The following is a 14302-nucleotide window of genomic DNA, read 5'->3' on the forward strand; positions in this document are numbered from 1 at the left end:
AGTGCTGGGATTAAAGGCGTGTGCCACCACTGGCCAGTGGGCATTTTCTTTTTTTTCCAAATATAACTTTATTTTGTTGACTCTTTTTCTTTTAAATGTGCATTGTAGTTTTGCCATGAGTGTTGAGTCCCCTAGAAACTGGAATTACAGTCATGAGCCGCCAGGTGGATGGTGGGAATCGAACCTGGATCTTCTGGAAGAGCAGGCAGTGCTCTTAACCAGAGACATCTCTCCAGCCCACTGGGCATTTTTTAAATTAGTGGCTGATGGGGGAGGGTCCAGCCCATTGCGAGTGGTGGGTTCTATAAGAAAGCAGGCTGAGCAAGCCAATAAATAGCATTCCTCATAGCCTCTTCTTCAGTTCCTGCCTCCAGGCTCCTGGCCTGCCTTCCCTCAGTGATGGGCTGTTTCCTGGAAGTGTGGCCATGGTGTTCCACCACAGCAATGAACACCCTCAGACATCATGTAAAGCTGGCTTTTGCAAAGGAACACTGGCCACTGGCTGGCAGTGAAGGCACATGGGAGGAGGGGCTACAAGTGCCCTCCACCAGGGCTGGACTGAAGAGCTGAGCTTCCTCTCGCCTTTGACAAGGCATGGAACTCCTCTGACTATAGAGCCTGCTCTTGAGCGCAGCGGTGGAGCGACATTAATCTCTGTGAAGCCCAGCACCACTCTGCTAGGCCTAGAAGGGTTCAGTGGAGTCCACGATGTGGCATCTGCAGCGCAGCACCTGGGCTGATGGGCATGCTGCACCTGGGCAGACCCCACCTGGGAGGCTGTTTCAAAGCCTTCAAGCTTGGTACATGCAAAACCAGCCACACCTTGAAGGCAGCTGCCTTTTTATGTGACCCCAGGAACGTCCTGAGCAGCCCAAACAGAACTTGGAGCTGTCTCTGGGATTGTGCTAATATGGGAGCCTCTAACAACGTTACTATTTAAGTTAGCCTTAAATTCAATCCCTCCATCTCTGTGACCACATTTTAAGTGATCACTGTACCAAGTGGCCAGTGGCCCCCTTATTGCAGAAACTGCAGGGACAGATACTTCCATTATGGCAAAACTTTTTATTGGACAATGTTGCTTCTGGACCTGAACCACTAACTAGGTTCACACTAAGTTCATACTAACTGGGTTTTAACTAACTAGCTCAAACTAACTAGGTCCATACTAACTAGGCCCACACTAACTAGGTCCACACTAACCAGGCTCACACTAACCAGGCCCAAACTAACTAGGCTCACACTAACTAGGCCCACACTACGCTCACATTAACTAGGCTCACGCTAACTAACCATCTTATTCCTTCTTGAGCAGATCCTGTTAATCAATTATTTTTCTTACACAATTCTCCCTCCTTCCTTCCTTCCTTCCTTCCATTTCTTTTTGAGATACAGTTTCTCTGTGTAGCTCTGGCTCTCCTAGAACTTGCTCTATAGACCAGGCTGGCCTTGAACTCAAGAGCTGCGCCTGCCTCTGCACCCCTAGTGCTGGGATTAAAGGCGTGCGCCACCACTGCCCAGCACACATTTCTTATATGTAGGCTCCACACCCTAATTATTCTGTCAGAGCTAAATTAAGCTAAGATCGAGGATGGATAGTTCTGAGTCGCCTTTCGGGTAGATAGATGGTCAGATAATCTGCTGTCGTCACCCCTGTGTGTATCTCTGGCACTTCCCTATTCTCTGGGACGTGAACCAAAGATCCTAGAGATCACACAGGTATGCTCTTGCTTCCTTCTCCAGCCTCATCCCCCAGCAGCCCCGAGATGCCTGGACCCAGTCATTTACAATTCTGTGCTGTGCCCAGATCTAGTTCTCTGTTAGCACACGCATGTATGTTGCTGGAAACTGGTCAGGACCCGTGATATCCTAGGCAAGCACTCTACTGTGGTGGAATATTACTTTAACTATGTAAAGATGTGCTACATTTGTTTATGTTGCGGACTATTACTTTAACTATGGGAAGGTGTGCTACATTAGCAGCTTCTGCTGCCTTTGTTAACTATGTAAAGGCATTACATTTGCTTGTGCTACATTTGTCTAATTATGTAAAGATGTGTTGCTGTTTCACCATGCCTCCCTAAAGCACCTGACTGGTCTAATAAAGAGCTGAACAGGCAGAGAAAGACTAGGCAGGCTGGTGGACAAAGAGAATAAGTAGGAGGAAAACTCTAGGAAGAGAGAATGAAGGAGAAACAGAGGAAGACACCAGTCAGCAGACAGAGTAGGACACACAAAAAGGTAAAAAGCCCCAGAGCAAAATGCAGATAAAGAGAAACAGATTAAAATAAGAGCTAACTAAGACCAAGCATTCATACCTAATAAGTCTCTGTGTCATGTATGATGTGGGAACTGGTTGGTGGCCCAAAGAAAAGGCCAGGTACACCCTACCACTGAACCATACTTCTGTCAAGGGCAGGCTTCTGTTCCTGCTCTCGTTCTTTCTTTCTTTTTTAATTTGGTTTTTTGAGACAGGGTTTCTCTATGTAGCCCCAGCTACATAGAGGAACTCACTCTGTAGACCAGGCTGGCCTTGAACTCACAGAGATCCAACTGCTTCTACCTCCCAAGTGCTGGGATTAAAGGCATGCGTACTACTGCCTGGCCTGTTCCCGCTCTTTATATGGTCAACTGCTATTAGCTTTTAAGGTTAGATCAGGGGCTGGAGAGAGGACTCAGTAGTTAAGAAAGCTTGCTGCTCTTACTGAGAACCTGAGTTTGGTTCTTGGCATCCATGTTGGATTACTTTCTACTGTCTGACTCCAGTTCCAGGAGCTCTGACACCCTCTTCTGAACTCCTTAGGCACACACATACATGGCGTGTGTGCGCATGTGTGTGCACACAATTTTTTTTAAGCATTAGACAAAGTATTATCACCCCCTAGAAGTTCCTTTGGTCTCTGCTCAAGGTAGCCGACTCAGCCATTCTCTAGCTTCGGCCTGCAACCCCAAGGTGAGCGATCTGTGAGCCTGAGGGGAGGCCTGCTCAGGCTCTTGCCTCCTCCTAGTTCTAGGTCTTGTTCCTCAAGATTCAGGTGACACTTGCCCAGACAATCCCAACTCCATTTCCTGGGTGTAATAGGGCCTGGACAAGTTTCTTCTCTGGGTCTGTCTGTCTAAGAGCAGACTACACCACTGGCCGTGACCTACAGGCAGGCATGGCAGGGGTATGAGCATAAGCTGGACTCAGAATGCAGGATCTAAAAGTGTGTGCCAGAATACAGTGGCACAATACTCAGAGATGCCAGAGAATTTGAAACTGGACACTGATCATCTAGTTGTACTTAGGAAGGAAGACAACAAATCTGATGAGTTTATAAGGACAGGGAAACTTAGCTAGGCACGGTGGTGCGTGCTATAAACACAAAACTTGGAAAGTGAGGCAGGAGGATTGCTCTAAGTTTGATACTAGCCTGAGCTGCGGAAGAGGCTATTCCACAAAACAAAGCATAACAGAACTGGTCAGTGCCATTCACAGTCTGCAGAGCCATGCAGTGTCCAGTGTGATGTGGCCTCTCTGCACTGCCCTACTCGCCCCGCCCCATGGGTTGGGCTTGGCGACCACAACATTCATCACCAGAGAAGGGAACAAAGAATTGCACAAGCGCCCTCCACCAAGCGGGTGGGAAACTTCTTGAAGCAAAAAGACTGACTCTAACATATTAGTAACCACAGTCAGTGTCCCAGTGTGGCAGGAATCAGTGGGCATCTGTGGAAGGCAGGCAGCAGAGAAGAAAGGGAACACTAGTCTGCAGGCTCACCTGAGTGGCAGGCATATCCTTGAAGGGGACATGGCCATTAGCTAGTTCACACGCTGTGATCCCCACACTGTAGATATCAGACTTGGCATCATAACCCTGAAGATTCTAAGTAGGAAGAAAAAGGCACAGGTGATCCATTTGCAGCCCTGCTCTGAGGAGGTGAATACCCGTCGCAGTCAGGACCAGACACTGACCACGCTCCTCACCTTCCACTGCAGGGAATTGCTGTGTGAGGAGAGCCACTGTCTGGCGCTGCTGCAAAATGAGCAGGCACACTGGCATGGGTGTGCCCGCTATGCACAGAGATCCAGAGCACCAAATATTTCCAGAACGTTCTCTATCTTTAGGGTGCTAAGTGTCCCTGAGGTAGACACTAGGGTCAGGTTGGGGACCCCACACATCCACAGCTGCCAGGAATGGGTGACACAGCACACCTGGCCAACAGGGGCTCTTCCCTCCAGAACCTCTTACTCTACCAGAAACAGGGAGAAGCCCCATCCCAGCAAATTCCTGGGCTTCCTTAGGAAATTATGAGTGGGTGGGAGAAAGGGGCTCCTTGGGCCCAAGGACACAGACCTGCTGGAGAACTTCTGGGCTGAGCCACGGCAGGACCTTGACACTGTATTTTGGAAAATCATGGACTGCACGCTGCCGCTGCCCATGGCTGATCATGCTGAGGTTGCTGCGTAGACCGGACAGGTAGACCTTCCCATCTGTAGAAATCAGAATGTGGCTGGCCTTGACACTCCTGCAGGGAGGTGGAGAGAGTGTCACACACGGTCCTGATGCTACAAATCTGCAGTCTCCAAATATTAGACCTGGTCAGCTCTCACCCATATCGCATGCATATAAGTGCATCTCATACATACATAAAGGTATTTATGAATATTTTCAAACATACCTGAAAACAAGAAAGTAACATGCCCCATTCATGCACCATTAGGTTTTCTGTTTTAAGATTTATTTATTATGTACACAGTATGTACATGTATGTCTCCATGCCAGAAGAGGGCACCAGATCTCATTACGGATGGTTGTGAGCCACGATGTGGTTGCTGGAAATTGAACTCAGGACTTCTGGAAGAGCAGCCAGTGCTCTTAACCTCTGAGCCATCTCTCCAGCCCAACATTAGATTTGTTTGTTCTGGGTTTTCAGACAGGGTTCTCTCTGTAATCCTGACTGTCCTGAAACCCACTCTGTAGACCAGGCTGGCCTTGAATTCACCTGCTTCTGCCTCCCGAGTGCTGAGTGCTGGGATTAAAGGAGTGCGCCATGCGCCACCATACCCAGCCATTTGATTTAAACAAACAAACAAACAAAAAAGGTTTTTTTCTTTTTTCTTTTTCGAGACAGGGTTTCTCTGTGGTTTTAGAGCCGGTCCTGGAACTAGTTCTTGTAGACCAGGCTGGTCTCGAACTCACGGAGATCCGCCTGCCTCTGCCTCCCAAGTGCTGGGATTAAAGGTGTGCGCCACCACCGTCCGGCGTTCTTTTTATGTTTAATCATGAGCACATGTGTCTGTCTGTGGGTGTGTATGTGCATAAGGAGGCTAGAAGACAGTATCAGATCCCTGGAGCTGGAGTTGTAGGCAGTAGTGAGATACCAATGTAGAGCTGGGACCCAAACTCAAGTCTTCTGCAGAATTATTAGACTCTCATAACCACTGAGCTGTCTCTCCAGCTTAAAGACTTATTTATGTTAGTTGTATGTGTGGGAGTGGATTTATGCATATATGCCTGCAGGGGCCCGAGTTGTCAGAGCTCTTGGAGCTGGAATTACAGATATTTGTGAACCACCCAATGTGGGTGCTGAGTCCTCTGCAAGAGCGGTATGTACTCTTAACTGCTAAGCCATCTCTCTAGCCCCTATGTTATTATATTTAAAACTTACTATGTGCCTAGAACCAAAGTGCCCTCTAAATTTGTATCTTTATATCCGCAGATTAGTGCAGCTCTCAAGCCTCATCAGAGAGGTTTCTTTGTGTCATGGATGATGACTAATGGCAAAACTGACAGCTGGTCAAAGTGCAGTTAGTGAGTGTCTAGGGACATCTGTGTCACTCTCCTCCCACCAGGGCTCCAGGACCATTGCAAAGAGAGGGATGGAAAGATGGTAAGAGCCAGAGGTGGATGGGGCTGGAGAGATGGCTCAGTGGTTAAGAGCATTGTCTGCTCTTACAAAGATCCTGAGTTCAATTCCCAGCAACCACATGGTGGCTCACAACCATCTGTAATGAGGTCTGGTGCCGTCTTCTGGCCTGCAGACATACACACAGAATATTGTATCCATAATGAATAAATAAATATTTTTTAAAAAAAAGAGCCAGAGGTGGAGCCAGGCAGTGGTGGCGCACGCCTTTAATCTCAGCACTCGGGAGGCAGAGGCAGGTAGATCTTTGTGAGTTCGAGACCAACCTGGTCTATAAGAGCTAGTTCCAGGACAGGGTCCAAAGTTACAGTGAAACAAAAAAAAGAGCCAGAGGTAGGGAACACCTGACCAAAACTGTTCTCTCGACACAACCTGACCACTGCACTCATGACCCCTCACAGAAGGTGTGGCTGCCTGCATAGGACCCAAGAAGACAGAGCCAGTCAGCATTCTAGCATTTCGAGAGAAAGGGGCTCAAGAACCTCCACCCTTAACTGAGAGGTTGATGGCTTCTGGGGGAGGAAGAGTCAGTTTTATTTAACAGTGTGGCCCCTAGATGTTGACCATGTTATGGTGGATGGGCCCAGCCAGCCTGGAACTCATTATGTAATCTAGGCTGGCCCCAAAGACTGAATGCTCTGATGTCTGCCTCTTACAGGCATATAAGATAGACCAATGATTTTTATCTGTTTGCTTTTGAGACAGGGCTTCTCTGTGTAGCTCTGGCTGGCCTTGAACTCAGATATGCTCCTAATACTTTTACTTTCTGTTCTTGAGAAGTACATGGGCGTGCTTTAAATTTATCTAATCCTCTCTTGTTAAGCAATTCACTCCTTTCTCACTCAGTGCTTACTTCAAGGGACCTACCATTTCCATTCTCCAGGGAGAGACACTCAAGATACTTCTACTCAGTACAAATCTAACAGCAGTCAGCACGCGGCAGATGTCAGCATGCAGCAGATGTCTGCATGCGGGTCCACTGATGGCATATAGCCAGAGCTGATACGAGCCCGCATCCATGCCCCTGACTGGCTGCACTAGGTACCATCCAGCCTCCTAACCACCACCAGTTACTCATACAATGTGACATCATATCTTCATCTGCAGTTCTGATAGCTAGGGCTCGACCGTAACCTCCCATCCTGCCACCCTGCTCTTGATGTGGGAGTGATTTCTTTCTAATCTGTTGCTTTCATTGGTTAATTAATAAAGAAACTGCCTAGGCCCATTTGATAGGCCAACCCTTAGGTGGGTGGAGTAAACAGAACAGAATGCTGGGAGAAAGAAGCTGAGTTAGGGAGTCGCCATGATTCTCCCACCCAACACAGACACAGGTTAAAATCATCCCTAGTAAGCCACCTCGTGGGCTACACAGATTATTAGAAATGGGTTAGATCAATATATAAGAGCTAGCCAATAAGAGGCTAGAGCTAATGGGCCAAGCAGTGTTTAAAAGAATACAGTTTCCCTGTAATTATTTCGGGGCATAAGCTAGCCATGCCGGCAGCCGGGTGCCAGGGACGCAGCCCCGCCGCTCATATTACAACATGCTCTTCTACCCTTGTTCTGTCCAATCTCCTTGTTGCTCATGTATGTCACTCTGGCACATATTACTTTGTCATCGTGTCATTTATGAGACAGAAGTCTTTAAAGCCGATCTAAGCATACTTATCATTTTCTTGTTTTATGCTTTTAAACGTCTAGTTCTTGTGTATCTAGGTCCCAAAACTCTCCCTCACACTGCCTTCTACATAAGTCTGCAGTGTGGGGCTGGTGACATGGCTCAGTGGGTAAAGGCACTTGCTGCCAAGCCTTACCACCTCAGTTTGATCCCTGGAACCAATGAAGTGGAAGGAGGGCTCCAGTTCTGTTGTCTTCCCCACTATGAGCTGGTTTTCCTGACAAAACCACTTAGCAATCTGTCTTTGAGTTGGCCATGAGCCTGCTCTGAGGCACATAGGAGTAAGGCAGGGATCAGGGATCCGCAGTAGATATATCTGTCACACAATAAAGATCAAGTGACTTCAGCACTCACAGACTAATGACTGTCCCCCAAGTGGCAAGCTCAGAATCCAGATCCTTGATTCTGAACTCCACCTTTACTAGGAAAGGGTGAAGTGGCTGGGAACACACCTGTGCACATAGCCCATGTGGTGGATGTAGTCCAAGGCCTTCAGCACCCCCTGCAGGATGTATGCAATCGCCAGCTCATTCATGCCATCCATGAAGTGTGTGCCAATGAGATCCTTCGCAGAACCTGAAAAGGATGCCAAGGGTAACAGGAGAAAGAAAATGGCACAGAAGGAAGTGCCAGGTGTCCTAGAACCCTTCCCACTCACCATAAGCCATGAATGATGTGACGACCCACAGCTCATTGTCTGAGATGAAGGTGGCTCGATATGGCACTATATTGGGATGGCTGAAGAGTTTAGAGACATGAAGCTCCCCCTGAAAGCAACGGCAAAGCTGAGTCAGGGTCACGAATGGCATTCAACATGAAGATGGCGGAGGGACAGTGTGGAGACCTAGTGTCTTCTGGATGCTCTCCTCAGAGTCCTTCCAGTGTAGGAAGGCCCACCGTGCCTGGGGAAAGTCACCTGATTTGTCCACTTGGGCTTTTGGGTGGCCCTGCCAGCCACCAACACTCACGAGGCTCAAAAGTAACCCTTCACCACGCAGGGTCACTGCTGTCAACACAGTGAGAGCCAGCGCCTCAGAGATGACCAAAACAAAGCAGTGGCTGAAGACTTGGGAAATGATTCACCTAATCCCAGGTCAAGGCTTACACTTCTTTCTAAGACAAGAGTACAATTCCAGCCTGGTGCTGAGGCAGGAGGACTGTAAGTTTGAGGGCAGGCTGGGTAATAGTGAGATGGTATCTAAAAACAAATACTATATACATCAAAGTATAAGAGTTGACTGAACTAATGGACAAATGAAACTATGGAATACAAGGAGACATTTCCGAGCACCTTGACTGGGGTCCCCTTCCCCAGAAATAGGTGTATGAAACATTTTTTAAAAAAAAGTTCAAAGGAAGTTCAGAAGAGCCAGGACCAGTACTCTGAGCAGTGGTTCTCAACCTTCCTGATGCTGAGACCTTTAACACAGCTCCTCATATCATGGCAACCCCAACCAAAAAAATTATTTCATTGCTACTTCATAATTGTAATTCTGCTACTGTTATGAACTATAATGTAAACATCTGATGTGACCCCCTAAGGGGTCATGACCCACAGGTTGAGAACCACTGGCTTAGAAAGTTGGGTAGGAGGACTGATGAGTTTGAGGCTAGCCTGTACAATGTGAGTTCTAGAGCAGCTGGAATGGGAGACCCTATCTACAAAGAAATTAAAAACAAAACAAAAAATGCAGAAATTTCAGGTTCCTGGCCTTTATGACCTAAATTGAGACCATGTGGGCAGTTCCTTTTGCCTGTTTATTGTTTCAGAGAATAAAATCAAAAAAAAAAAAAAAATCACATGGGCAAACATGTTCTGGAATAAATTTATTAAGTTTTCCCCTACAAATAACTGAGCTAGACTGGCCCTGTCTAGCAGTTATGAACAGAGGAACTTGAACAACATGGTCAGGTAAGCATCCTTAAGGAGCACACTACATATGAGGTGCAGGAGCTGCACACAGCCCTGAGTCCACACTGCGCTGGGCACTGGTATCATAGGACCACGAGGAGTCTCACCCCACTTGGTTCCTACGCCAGTTTAGCAAGAGGGAGACTCTGTGCTTATCAAATCGAAAAGCATCTGCAGCAAACATGATGCACTGATGGTCACTGATGGCAGAGCAGGTGGCCCTGCTTGTGAACAAGACGTCCTGGGGCTGAGTGCCTCTGCTGCCTACACTGCTGTGCTTGCCTGTCTCTCTGAATAATGCAGAACAAGGCAAAGAGACATGTTTAAAGAAGAGGGGACATCTGGGCTGAGCACCATCACAGCCTGACGGACAGTGTCAAACACGAAAGACCCTTCGCTGCTGCCTCCTGACTTCTCAACACATGGCCTGCCTACAGCAACTTCTAGAGGAACGAAATGAGATTACTATCTAACTGGGAGCCCACAGTTAGATAGTGTAGGTGTAACAGGGGTCACACCTACACTTTGTTACCTGCAAGAATGTCACCATCTCATTGGAACAAGCTTCTAGGTTGATCCTCCGTACCGTCACATATTCTCCTGTTGGCTTGTACCTGGCTAAATTCACTGTCATTAAGTCCTCAAATCCTTTACCTAAAAGAAAAGACAAATGAGTTAAACAAAGACAGCCAAAAAGATTTATCTACTCTAAAGAAAGGAGACTCGATTTCAGCAGAAGATTCTAGTTAGAATAGAGCTGGCATTTCTTGGTTTTCCCATCAGTTCTTTTCAGCCCATCACTGTAGTGGTCCATGGCCTCCTAGAAAAGATGTCTTCCCATCCTTGGCACAGGAAACCCATAAAGCCCACTGTCGCCACAAATCCATGCAGCTAGCTGAGGCGCTGTGGCGGGAAAGTGGGCATGTCCCTGGGAATTACCTATGATGGTGAGCAGCTCATAACACCCGCCCTCTGGCAGAAAGCTGCCCATGTTCTCCGGTTTAGAGAAGGATGCTATGGACTCCGAGCTCGCCTCATTGGCCTAAGGAAAAAGAAGAGGTTAACTGAGAAAATGGGGGTGGGCAGAGGTGGTAACAAATCCACGGGGAGAATCACTTCTACAGCACACACAGCAACCCTGGCTGTGGCACAGAGAAGTGCGAGGAGCACAACACAGTGAACATTCCTCGCAGACCGAGTGTGCAAGCTACAAACGAGGACAACCGTCCCGGTCACCTGCCACTCTGCCTGACCTCTCCAGTGACCAACTGCTAAAGTCTACCCAGATCTTTGTGGAGAAAAGCATGAAAAAAAGCCAGGGTTAGAGAAATACAGTTTCCAGTTTTCTGCTGCATTGGGGTCCAATTTTTAAGGTGCCAGACTGCAAGGTTCTAAATGGTCAGAACAATAATCTTGTTCTAGAGCAGCGGTTCTCAACCAGTGTGTGTGTGTGTGGGGGGGTTGTCATCTATCAGACATCCTGCATATCGGATATTTACATTGCAATTCAGAACAGTAGCAAGATTACAGTTATGAAGTAGCAACGAAAATAATTTTACGTTTGGGGCTCATGAGGAGCTGTATTAAAGGGAACAAACACTGTACTAGAGGAACACTGCTAGAGGAGCCCCATTCCTTTAGCAAACCGAGAGTCCAGGCTAGTCATTCTTCATGTCCCCACGAGATGGGAGAGTAACTGACTCCCTCAGCTACAGGCCCAGAGTCTGCACGGTCAGCTCCTGGGTCCCTGTCCCCTCAGGCAAAGGATGAAGCTGGGTACCAGCCATTGGGGATGTGGACACCTCTAGCCTTTGAGGTCCTGAAGAGAGGTGGCCAGCACTGCTGAATGTGGGAAGCGAAACAGCACACAGCAGTACAGCTTTCACAGCCTCCTTTCCTTCTGGGCCCAAAGGCCTTCAAATGACGTGGGGAGCGGATTCTTCTCTCCTTAATCCTCCCTGCAGGTGTGTCTAGCTGGAATGCAGACTCTGAGGTCTAAGCTGTATACCAGTCATAAGCCTGGCCTCAAGTCAAGTGTGATGGTGCATGCCTGTAATCCTAGCATTCAGGAGGTGGAGGCGGGAGGATCAGGAGCTTCAGGCCAGTTTTGGCTACAGGAGACCCTGCCTCAAGCCAAACAAATAAAACAAACTTGGCCTTGAATCGGAAGAAACTGTTGTCAACGCACAAATGGCTCTTGACTCAGCATTAACGGTAAAAGCTGAAAATGTTCAGGCAAGGTGGAGAGTCAAGAATGACTGCAGAGACGCCACAAAAACATTGTGCTTGGCATCCTATTTAAATATGCTCTTCAAAGCCCATTTACACTGTCTGATCTTCCTTCCTCCTTCCCCACACTAGTTGAAGAGGTGGAACAGATACTTTTTTTTTTTTTTTAAAGACAAGGTCTTTATAAACCAGCTGGCCTTGAATTTAGAATCTGCCTGCCTTTGAACTCCTGAGTGCTAGGGCCTGGCCTGGAATATATGGCAATCTCCCTGCCTCTGCCTTCCAAGTGCTGAGATTAAGAAGTACACCACCATGCTAATGCTCCTTCAATAACAGAACTGCGGGCCAAGGAGGTAAACAATTTGCTAAGTAACGAGAATGTGCTTCTGTAACGCAGAAAGATGCAGGCCTCTGCCAGGAAGGGTTTTGCTGCTGATGGGGTGCATCTGGTCTACAACTACTAATAATGCCTAGCTCCAGAAAAAGGCCAAGTGGCTCTGCCTCATACTTAAGAGTGATACTAAAAGCTGGGTGTAGTGGCGCACACCTCTGATCCCAGCACTGGGGAGGCTGAAGATCTCTGTGAGCTTGAGGCCAGCCTGATCTACATAATGAGTTCCAGGACAGCCAAGGTACACAGTGTGACCCTGTCTCAAAACACAAACAAAATGAGAAGGAGGGAAAGAGGGAGGAAGGAAGGGAGGGAGGGAAGGAGGAGGAAAGAGGGAGGGAGAAAGACTAGGAGGGCTCTAGTTGAGCAAAATGGATCCCTTTTAATAAAGTCTATTTTCAATTTAATCCCTTTTTTTGTTTTTGTTTTTTGTTTGTTTGTTTTCCTTTGAGACAGGATCTCTCTGTGTAACAGCTCTGGCTGTCTTAGAAACTCATTTTTTTTTAGATCAGGCTGGTCTCGAACTCACAGAGATCTGCCTGCCTCTGCCTCCCGAGTGCTGGGATTAAAGGCATGTGCCACCACCGCCCGACTCGACCATAATATTCTATTCAGTTATAGTTCACTGACTTTCACTGTTGTATAATATTCTTCCCAGGAATATATCTCAAGTCATCCATGCCAACACTGATGAGACCAGGCTCTTTTTCCAGCTCCGCTACGATGAACGGCACTACTACAAACATGTCTATGTCTCCTGACCAGAAAGGATTACCAGGTTACAGACCACATCCAGCCAACTTTATGAGACAATGACATATTGCTTCCCAGACAACTGCACTATTCACACCACACTCAGTCCTGCATGGTTTTTAATTGTGTTCATGTCATTGTTATTATTGTGTGTGTATAATACACTCGTGTAGGTGTGCACACGTACTGCTTTGGAGGTTAGAGAGCATCTCTGTGCAGGCAGTTCTCTCCCTCCACCTTTAACTGGAAGAACTGGGGACTGGAGTCAGGTCACTGGGTCTGCATAGCAAGGGCCTCTCCCTACTGAGCCACACTGCCAGTCCTCTTGCAGTGTGGCCTGCTCTCAATAAAACCAGTGTTTGGTTCACAGGAAGCCCGGTGGGTTGCTGTTAGATCTAGCTCCCTGCTCTGGACTGCGAGTGCCCACAAGGCTGGGTTCTTGCCCACCTCACTTTCCTCATCTCCCCAGTCACTTTCCCCATGCAACAAGCATGTCTCTGCTCTTAGTGAACCTGTACCAATCATCTCACCTGCAAAAAGTTTTTTTTTTTTAAATTTATCTTTATTTTGTGTCCTGGTTTGTTTTTCTGTCCAGCTTGATGCAAGCTGGAGTCATCTGGCAAAAGCAAATCTCAGTTGAGAAAACTGGCTGAGTTGAGAAAATGGCTCCATCAGATTGACTACAGGCAAGTCCAAGGCATTTTCTTGGTTAATGGTTGTTGTGGATGGTGCCACCCCTGGGCAGTAGCCCTAAAGAAAGCAGGCTGAGCAAGCCATGGAGAGCAAGCCAGTCAGCAGAGCTCTTCAGTTCCTGCCTCCAGGGTCCTGCCCTGACTTCCCTCAGGGAGACAATAAAGCTGTGAATTGAAATAAATCCCAAGTTTCTTCCTTACATGGCTTTTGGGCATGGATTTACTACAGCAATAGAAAAGAAACTAAGACAGAAACCGGTACCGGGTTCACAGGATACTGCTGGAGAGACCTGGCCGTGTTGTTTAGGAAGGGCTATGGATGGAGTTTAGAACTTAGCCCTTAATGGGTTGTCCTATGGGAGCTTAAGAAAAAGTATTGTTGGGAGCAATGTCTGCCTCTGGGTTCCTGCCTTCCTGCCTTAGTTTCCCTCAGTGATGAGCTACAAGCTGCAGGATGAAATAAGCTCTCTCCTCCCCAGGCTGCTTTTGGTTGTGGTGTTTATCATAGCGACAGAAAACAAACTAAGACAATGTGTGTGTTTTGTCTACACATATGCAAGTGCACGTGATGCAATACCTGTAGTGGCCAGAAGAGGGAGTCAGATCACCCGGAACGAAAGTTACAAATGGTTTTGGAGTCATGGGTGCTGAGAACTGAACCTAGGTCTCTACAAAAACAGCAAGTGTTCTTTAACCTTTGAACCATCTCTCCAGTCCCTTTAACTGGAACACTC

At 47.5% G+C, this 14302-nt stretch overlaps 1 protein-coding gene across 17 annotated transcripts in view; it reads right to left on the bottom strand.

The window, feature by feature from the left end:
- Strada (STE20 related adaptor alpha) overlaps positions 1–14302 on the bottom strand; it is a 33385-nt gene that overhangs the window by 1888 nt on the left and 17195 nt on the right. For 11 of the 17 annotated variants that reach the window (XM_050164238.1, XM_050164225.1, XM_050164228.1 and 8 more), the window contains 6 exons: positions 10443–10545; positions 10036–10157; positions 8250–8358; positions 8044–8167; positions 4338–4509; positions 3762–3866 (listed from right to left, as the gene is read on the bottom strand). In XM_050164238.1, the coding sequence (XP_050020195.1) occupies positions 3762–3866; positions 4338–4509; positions 8044–8167; positions 8250–8358; positions 10036–10157; positions 10443–10545 (735 nt within the window). Of the gene's footprint in view, positions 1–3761; positions 3867–4337; positions 4510–8043; positions 8168–8249; positions 8359–10035; positions 10158–10442; positions 10546–14302 lie in introns of those variants that run through there. The other 6 variants (XM_050164230.1, XM_050164233.1, XM_050164232.1 and 3 more) reach the window with 1 other exon arrangement.

Source organism: Alexandromys fortis, unplaced genomic scaffold (assembly GCF_014885135.2).
Source record: "Alexandromys fortis isolate MF-2015 unplaced genomic scaffold, M_Fortis_MF-2015_v1.1 scaffold_156, whole genome shotgun sequence".
Lineage (NCBI taxonomy): Eukaryota > Metazoa > Chordata > Mammalia > Rodentia > Cricetidae > Alexandromys > Alexandromys fortis.